At 38.4% G+C, this 9,821-nt stretch overlaps 1 protein-coding gene across 1 annotated transcript in view; it reads left to right on the top strand.

The window, feature by feature from the left end:
- Window positions 1-3,194: 3,194 nt before the first annotated feature.
- The window catches only part of dnajc17 (DnaJ (Hsp40) homolog, subfamily C, member 17), a 38,834-nt gene continuing 32,207 nt past the window's right edge, over window positions 3,195-9,821 (top strand). The window contains exon 1 of the mRNA XM_085143111.1: window positions 3,195-3,413. Within this exon, the coding sequence (XP_084999237.1) occupies window positions 3,333-3,413 (81 nt within the window). The 5' untranslated portion in view covers window positions 3,195-3,332. The remainder of the gene's footprint in view (window positions 3,414-9,821) is intronic.

The raw sequence follows: 9,821 nt of genomic DNA, 5'->3' as shown, positions 1-9,821 counted from the left end.
TCAGCAGGAATCAAATATCTGATCTTCAAAGTCAAATTCAGCCTCATTGTCTCTTTTTCCTGTATTGTTGTACAGTACAACAACACAGGCTACACTGTATCCAGAGTACTGTAATGTACACTGGATACAGCTGAAGCTGATAAATGAAGAAAGGAGCAAGAGGAGGATGGATTACTACTCATGATGTGTGGAGGAGGGTGGGGCAGCTATAGAAAAGATGAAGAGTGGATAAGGTATTTGGTCCTTTGAACTGATGTCTGAGAGAGAGAGAGAGAAAGAGAGAGAGAGAGAGAGAGAGAGAGAGAGAGAGAGAGAGAGCACTGTACTTTTTAACCAGGCTGTTTAACACAATTTTGGAGCGAAGGAGGACACTAAGAGGAGAGGTGACAATCAGTGAAGCAAAAGTGTGTCTTCATAGCAAGAATGAGCACTACAGATGTGATGTTTGCTTTGGGGAGGGGACCTGGAGAGTTGGAGGTGTGCACAGGAGAAAAGAGGAATGACAGTCAGTAGAAGCAAGACTAACTACATGTGTGTAAATGAGAGGGAGACACCTGTAACAGTGAGGCTGCAAAGAGTAGAGGTAGTGAAGGTGGAAGTAGTTTAAATATCTGGGATCAACCCCCCAAAGCAATGGATGGTGCACAAGACAGGTGGAGAAGAGAGTGCAGGTAGGGTGGTGTTGAGTGTCAGGGGTGATTTGTGATGGAAGGATAGGAGGAAGAGTGAAAGGGAAGGTTAAAATGGTATGGACAAATGCAGAGGAGCGGTAGTGGATATACTGGATACACGATGCTGAATATGTAAAATTACTTGTTTCAGCAAGACAATTACAAACCACGTACTGGAGATACACTGTGGCTCTAAAGGGTGTCTTGTGTAAAACTGGCCTGCCTGACCTGCCATAAACTGAAGACATTTGATGCATCATGATTTGGAAAATCCAACAGAGGCCATGAACTGCTGAGCACCTAAAATTTAAGCAAAAAATGGGAAATCTTTTTGCTTACTAAACATCGAGACTTTTCCTCCTTGGCTTTGAGTATATCACGTGGTTACGCATGGCAACACTTTCCCCTGTCCCATCATTACAAGAAAATCATCATCATCATCATCATCATCATCATCATCATCACATTAAACACAAGCATATATACATACAGATGACTATAAACGTCTCACATTCAGCATTTGATGTGTTGAGGTCCTTACAGGGTCTTAAACTTATTTATATTTAATTATCAGATCAATGTACTTAACAAAAAATAAGGAACTATTAGAGAAGTGTGTGGAAAACTAAATCCACCCTTACTGCTATAATGTGCTACAGTGGGGATTAAGTGGGTCATTTATCATAAGGACACAGTAAATCTACAACAGAATATATATAAAAGAAAATAGTCAAGGTGTAGTAAAGTGCAAATACATTCCTCGTGCCTGATTAAAATGTGTAGTGGGACTTTGAGAGAGCTGAATGAACTGCAACCTTAAAAAGAAGAGCATGTGAAAATTCCTCCACAAGGATGTGAAAGACTGATAAAAATTAAATAAATAAAATAAAAATAAAAATAAATATTATGAAAATAATTGCTTACTAACTAGTATTGCTGGTACAAGTGATTTCACAAGCTAATCAACAAGAGGGTGTACCTATTTTTTCATATATTGCTTCTGCATTTTGGTTTATTTTTTGTCAGATAAATAATGTAATAAAGTCATGTGTTGTTCTTCTTCTAAGGTTGTACTCAAACAATTTTAAGACCCAGTAATAAACAGATTTTTATAAATTATGTCCTGATACGTAAAACCTTTGAAATATTGAAATTGAAATAGAGTGTACTTTATTTTTTGCCACGACTGTATTAGTTTATGATTTAGAAATCACTGCCTTGGGGTTAACTCTTTGAGAAACATTGTTGCACTAGTCCTGTTGGATAACTTTTTATACTTGGGCCACATCTTATGACTTCTTTTTCAGTCCTGTTTATCCTCAGTGTGCCTGAAGGACAAAAAAAGCTCTGCTTTGTAAAGACATTTTAAACTGAAAGAAGCCTGCCTTTTTACTCAATCTGAAGTGACAGAGTCATCACAATATTTCTAAACCGTTTGTAAGTAACAGGTGGCTTTTTCATCATCGAAAACCCCCCACAAAAATTTAAGAAAAAGAAAGCTGTTTTTGTACATGTCAGGGGAAGTTCCCTACAGGAAGTGGTGCAGCCTCAGACCGCATCTTGGTTAACAGATATGTAAAACCTATGCCATTAGGCCACAGATGGATTTATATCCACTGGAAAAAAACCACATGTAGCACTGAGGTGTCTGTTTACATTTTGCATCGGAGACAAGATGGAGCAAGTTTAATGGGCTAAAATGACAGTTTAGTAGGCCACACAATTAATCTAAATGGAAATAAAGGTGGAGCCTGGGTCCTCAAATCGATATAAACACGGCTTTTGTAAACACATTTCTTGGTGGACTAAGCTTAATCAAACATATGTAAACGTGTTAATATGTACTGTACTGTGCTGCCTGCTGTTACATAATTCGTCCACCAGAAGACGCTGTGGTCTCGTTGATCCTGATGGGCTTGGATAAGTTTCTTATCCAAATTTAAATGTGGAAACAATGTTATTAGGGTGCCTTGGGAAGGACGTGTGCCCGCAAAATTAATGAAATCCGGTATTTTATTTAAACAAGGAGCCTACACGTGGCTTTTAATCCCCGAACATCATCATTAACAATATCAAAAAATACAGTAAAATGAGGCTAATGTGAACAATATGCTGATAGAAAACAGGCACATAAGTATGGCACAGGAAGTCTCTTTTACTTAAACAAAATAAATAATTTAAAATGTTAAATACCGTTTATGTCTTACGGTTAAATACACAGTGGGCCTTTAATGCCAGGCACGATATTGTTCTAAATAACTAATTTCACACCTGACAGAAAGATAAAAATAGCCATCTATGCAGTGAAGCTTTGGATGTGGGATTTGTCACGCATGAACAGCCTTTAAAGAGCCCACAGATGGGTCAAAAGATTTTAGAAGATTAATACTTGTGGAAATTTTTTTTATCGGATATAAAAATAATAAATGCTGCAGTAAAAATAATAAAAATTCCGTGAGGGAGCTTTTCAGGAACCCAGAGAAGAGCAAGGAGACCCAAAAACTACAATACCCAATTTGCAATGCACATCCTGGTTGAAAGGTTGAGAACGTCATACTCATGCTGCCTGGAACCACAACACGAAGCTAGCAAAACAGCTGTTTTAAATAGTGGTATATTTATTGTTTTTGTGTATTGGTACTGTAGCGCGTTTTGGCAGAAATGTCCGGAAAAGCTAAAGATATCCTACAGATGGATCTGTACGGTTTACTTGGCGTTGAAAGCACTGCTACAACGAAAGAGGTGTGTAAACTAGCACTTAAAGCTAGCTTTAGTCATTGTGTTAAAAATAGCCGTGTTAAGGTAACCATGCTTGTAAGTAACGCATTGTAAGCTGGAACCTGTTATTTTTATTTGCCAGACGATTTATTTTCAAGTAATAAATAATGCACATTTGTTGTGTTAGGACATTTTTGTCACCAAGCAAGAGGCTATGATAACTTTCTGCTATGAAGATTAGTATTTCTTTTAATCGTATGTGTGTGTAAATGATGAAGAGGTTTTTTGTTTGTTTGTTTGTTTTTACAGTGTGAGATAAACGTAAAATAAAACTATAAAAGATGCAGGTCCGGCGTGTCATATAACAGACAAACCGGCTAATGGTTCATTTACACCGTTTGATACTCTGAAAGGCCGCTGAGTGGGGGTGTTGCATCAGGCAAACCTTTAGTACTATGCCTTGACATAAAATCCCTTTACAGTGAAACTATGACCATAATTTCGGTGTGATTATTCAGTTATTAGTTTGACTATATATATATATATATATATATATATATATATATAGTAATTTCAGTTAAATCAACACACTTAGCTCCTGAAAGCTGGTGTGGTTCTGAAAACATCTGATTACATGTGCATTACTGCCGTGGGTAAACTAGTTTTTTGCTTTTCTGCATATTGGAAACTTTTGCAAAATTCTCTTTGTGCTTGCCATCAACCCTGGGAGCATTTCCCCAACATCACTTCCAATTTTCATCTCTGAGTGGTTCACCATGATTCCCTGAATCAAGCATTTTCCCTGCAACCACCTCTCTTCACTGTTTCCACAATCCCGAATCCACAGGCCTGAAGGGAAATTAAAATTGCTGCCAAAATGAGGGAGGCAGTTAATTTCTTAATTGGAATCCAAAGTTCTGTCCTCCCCAGAGGATTATCCTTAAGGAAGTTTGTGGTTGTGGCTTGGGTAGAATTGAGGCTCCAAAGGGAGGGGCCTGATTCTGTGAGGTCTGTTGATGGTCGAGAGAGATAGTGGGTTTGTTTGTGCGCATGTATGTGTAGTGCGTTTAGTCAGAAGGGAGGGGCTCAAAAATCAATCAAGTGTGTGAAGAGAGATGTCATCAGATGAGCTACTTATCCCAGTTTTTTGGCCTGCTGCTCTATCCCAGCTATTAGGCACACTGTTTATCAAAGAAAGAGGAAGAAGCTCATCCCAGAGCCTGTTTATGTGGTTTTAGCCATAGCTTGTAAAACACTGCCTTGACGTAGGGGATTTGCATACTTCATGTTCCCTTGTTTCTCTTTAGTGTCTCTGCTGCTGACCTTTCGTTGCGCTTAGCTGGCTGATAAATGCCATGTAAACTGGCACTTCAGAGTTTATGATTTAATGACTTTATGGGGTTTACGTTATGCTTATAGTGCTAGGGAAGGCTTTTTCTAAAGACCAGCCACCAGTTAAACACTTGTACCTACCACAGATTGCTCGTCCACAGCCAAGACCACACAGAATTTCTTGTGGTTTGTTCAGCTACTTAAATTTTAATGTACCTATTACCTAATGTGTTTCAGTAACTACACGCTTGAATGGTTTACTTCCACTCAGAGCATCCAAGGACAGGTGATTTCATTGCATTGTTAATAGTTCATTGTAAACTCAATGCCCCCACTGATGAGTTTATTTTTCCTCTTCAAGTCTTTGTCAGAATAGGTGCATTAAGATTATAATTGCATTCTGCGGTGCACTGGGGAGCATCATCACCGTGCAATCAGGACAGCAATTTTTATGCAGTTTATTTCTAGTGCACTAAGTATGTATTCCACAGTTATACAGCCATATACACTCTTAAAGCAGACAAAGCAGTTATAACTGAAGAAATAGATTAAACCATAATGATGTTTTTGCCAGATCAGTTACAGTTAGGTTGGTGGATTTAGTTGTTACATTGTTATTAAGTGAATTAATCAAAATGAGTGCTCTTCCTCAAACAATTTGATTACTGCATATTAATTTATTTATGCCAGCGTGATCTGTGAGGTTTGCATTAAGAAGCACATGCATCCACAGTGTGCTTACAGTTTCTCCCTGATACATCTTCAGTGAGGTTCTTGGGGTCATGAGGTGTTTTGGATCTTTTAGCATCAGACCTCCTCACCCAGATGCCACAAATGGGGTTGGCTCTCTGTCTTCCGTCTCCTGTAGCGCCCAGTTGCTTGCACTTTGAAGAGTGAACATCCTGCAAAACCTCCACAGCTAACCTCTTTGGGCTCACAGAGCATCTTCCAGCCTCTGTCCTGGCACTTCCCCAACAGCTCCTAGTACTTTGCGTGCTTCTTCTCGTTTACTCTTCCCACATGCTCTTCCCAGGGCCTTCTAAGTTCTTGAATGATCGAGTGTTTAGTCGGTGGCCTGAGTGATTGCGTGACAGTGTCTTGCAGAAAATACAGCTGCTTGTCCAGGTCCATGCTTAGCTGCTAGTGGAGGGCTACATTCACTTTTCTTTTTACCTTTCTTTCTCTGGAGTATTTTGTTATTATTTTCTTCTAGCTGATAATATCCTATAAAGAATCACACATTGTTATTAATGAGGATGGATCCATGGCTGATCAGGCAGCTAATCATCTACACAGTAAGGGTTTCTACACCGGGACCAGTAGTTTGTCAGCCATAATTGGCACCAAAAACTGGTTTAATGAGGACAAGATGTGAGCATGCAGCTAAACTGAAGCAAATGGGTATCCGGTTGGCACTGAAAATGTTTTTTTTTTGTTGTTTTTTTTGCCAGGCACTAACTATTAGGCTACCGTTGGCCTCCTACTCCAGGATTGCAGTCTTTCCCTGATCTTGTGGTTCATTCTTTGACGAACAGAAGTGTGGGAAAATTTTGTATGTCTCATGCATGAAACAAGGAATATTGGCATATGAAAATGTGGAATATTTTGAATTACAACAGACAGAAGATACAGTAGGATTAAATACAGTTTTCATCATCTGTAAGCACAAGGGACAGCAGCTGGTTTTAGTCCAGGAGTTCTTCTGTTTTTCATTTTTTCCAACAACTGATGGATTCAGAGCAAGTCCTATAAGGTCACGGTGAACTGCACAAAGATAATTGCTAGAGTAATTGGCCGGATTAGGGCTATAGGAAGATGCCCTGCAATTGAAGACTTATGCACACAACTTCTTAAAGATTGCACTGCTTTGGCTCCTAGTGTGGAGAACCAGCGGGCTCAGGGTCTTCCAGCATCAATTAAAGCTTGCGTGTTATGGCACTGATGGGAGTAATCATTTAACAAAACAGCTCCGGAGGCACAGTAGAGACAAGATATTGCGAAGGATCCTAGAGAGAGTGAAAAGGAAACGATTGGAGGAGGAACTGAAGAGAAGGGGAGTTATGATGACATGCAAGATGGCTGTTCTCCACCAGAGCAACTTTGGTGATGACAGGTTGTACTTGTCAAGCAGCTCGGCTGGCCAAACGTACTTCCCGACAACGGCAAACATCTGCTGTTAGTGAAGACGTGGCAGAGACATGTTTATCTTGTCAGATAGGTGCAGGTGATGAATGTGAGAAGCTGACTGAATGTGAATTAAGGACACGGTATAAACTCACGGGTGATTTATTTATTTTTATAAAGGCTGCTTTTATTTCAAATCACACGTACTTATCTTCATGATGAACTCTGGTTACCCTGTTTTAAAATTTTCTGTTTCCCTGTTTTTGGCACCCATTTCTGTATTTCTGAGTAAAGAAAGACTGCAGCCACAATTATTTATTAAAGGGTTTGAAATGTTTTGTTTTATGTATAAACGTGATGATACATTTAAAGGAAAGGTAAACTAATCATACTAATACCAGATCTCAACTTGAAGTAAATGCAGTAAATCCATTAATGGATTATCTGACAAGTGTTTGCCTGTATTGCTTTTTATTTTCTCTTTTCCTCAGTGCATCATATGAATGATGATCCAATTCGAGTGCAGTTAAACATTCACCTGTTGTGATAAAGAAATCAAGGGTTCTATCAATAAGGAAGTCATCTATTCTTCAACCTCAGTTCCAAAACATTGGGACACTGTGTGAAATGTAAATAATAACGGAATGCAATGATTTGCAAATCACATAAACAAATAAACGTCTCAAAAAAGCTGGGACGTGTTCATGTTTACTGCTGTGTAGCATCCCCTCTTCTTTTAACAACAGTCTGTAAACATCTGGGAAGTGAGGAGAGCAGCTGCTGGACTTTTGGAAAAGGAATGATGTCCTGTCTGATATAAGATTGTAGCTGCCCGATTATTCTAGGTCTTCTTTGTTGTGTTTTTTGCTTCATGATTCGCTGAATGTTTTCAATCAGTGAAAGTCAGGCCTGGTCAGCACCCAGACTCTGCTATTATGTAGTCCTGCTGTTGGAATTGATGCAGTATGCGGTTTAGCATCATCTTGCTGAAATATGTAACGTCTGTCCCGATGTCCTCTGGATGGGAGCATATGTTGCTTTGAAACTTGCGTGTTATGGTGCCTTTCCAGGTGTTTAGACTGCCAATTCATTAGGCACCCCCATACCATCAGATCTGCAGGCTTTTAAACTGAATGCTGATAACACGCCTGACCTTCTCCTCCTTAGTGTGGAAGTCATGGGAGCAATGTTTTCCACACATAATTTTATATTTCAACTTGTTAAACCACAGAACAGTTTTCCACTTTGCCTCTGACCATTTTAAATGACCTTTGGCCCAGAGAAGAAAGAAGTGTTTCTGGATCATGTTCAAATATGGCTTCTTCTTTGTAGGATTTTTAATCTGCATTTTTGGATGCAACAGCAAATTGTGTTCATAGACAGTGATTTCTGGAAGTGTTCCTGAGCCCATGGTGTAAGATCCATGACGGAATCATGTCTGTTTTTAATGCACTGGTGCCCGAGGGCCCGAAGATCACAGGCATCCAATAATGATTTTCCACAGCAATTTCTCCAGACTCTCGAAATATTGTGATGATTTTAGGTCCTGTAGATGACGAGATATTCAAAGTTGTAGTAATTTTATAATAACAAGTATTACTGTGAAACTGCTCCACAAAATATAGATAATTTTTTGCACATTGGTGAAGCCCTGCCCATCTTTACTCTTGAGAAACATTTTGTTGCTCCGTCCCCAATTTTTTTGAGATGTGTTGCTGTCATCAAATACAAAATGAACTAATATTATTCAGAGAATATTTAAAATGTTTCAGTTTAAACATCTGACTTTGTTTTCTACGTTCTTCTTAAATAAAATATGGGGTTATGAGATTTGCAAATCATTGCATTCCATTTTTTAATTTACATTGTAGAATCCTAACTTTTTTGAAGCTGGGATTGTAAGGTAGTTTTCTTCTTTATTAATAAAAAAGGGAATTGTTTGTCACAATAGTTGAATATTTAACTGCACTTGAATTGGATCATGTTCTTTTCATTTTATTTAGTTAATTTTTAGCAATTAACAACTTTATAAAACCCATTAGAAAAATAATATTTTTGCCTCACTGCTTCAGGGAAGTCCTGAAAGCTGTAATCCGATTAATCTAAATATAAGAAATGTCAAAAGTTCAAAAACATTAGCTCATTGAAAAATTGCAGCCGTGCTCAGTGCTCTGTCCTTTATGCACTACAAAATTTATTGCAATTCTTTAGCTGGAAAAAAGAGGGACTTTTGTTAAAATTGCATGAATAAATCTGTGAGCATGGCAACACAACTGGCCTTCTTTCAGCACAAGAACTTAAGTGCTGATTGGCTACACCACAAATTTGTCAAATGAGGAAACCAAATAGTGAACTAACTATTGACCCAAATCACAGTAATTATTGTGGAACAATCTCTGGGCCCCTTTTATAAAAACAATGGATAAGCCTCAGATTGAACTCCTATTACAACAGAAAGAAATCATTAATAGAGCAGGGCAATATGACCAAAAATATTTATCACGATATACATTTGAAAATTTGCGATAACGATATAATTGACACGAGACAAAATACTTTACAACTCCGCAATTTTATTAGTGCAAAAAAACCCATCAATGTATTTTCACTTAAACAAGCAGCTGTTTTTTTTATTTATTTATTTATGTGCATTAAAGTTATATAAAAAGGTAACAGTGCAAATACAAATTCCTTGCTGACAGTTTAACCAAAAGGCATTTCCAGTGGAAACTGGCCGACATATCCTCACCATAACCATGTATAATATCCACAAACCTTAAGGAGGTTATACACACACAATACGGTAATATTATGTTGAAGCACAGTACGTATCACTCGCGAGGCTCCTGCCTACGATAGCCGTAATGCTCCGACAATCCATCAAGCGGTGCGGCTTCGTAGCTCAGCAAAGTCGTACTGAAACATTTGACAGATTTTTGAGCGCCGTGTACATAAAATAGTTTCGAGGTCAGTAAA

This window comes from Neolamprologus multifasciatus, chromosome 19 (assembly GCF_963576455.1).
Source record: "Neolamprologus multifasciatus chromosome 19, fNeoMul1.2, whole genome shotgun sequence".
Taxonomy (NCBI): Eukaryota; Metazoa; Chordata; class Actinopteri; order Cichliformes; family Cichlidae; genus Neolamprologus; species Neolamprologus multifasciatus.
This window is presented reverse-complemented; position numbering and strand designations above follow the sequence as displayed.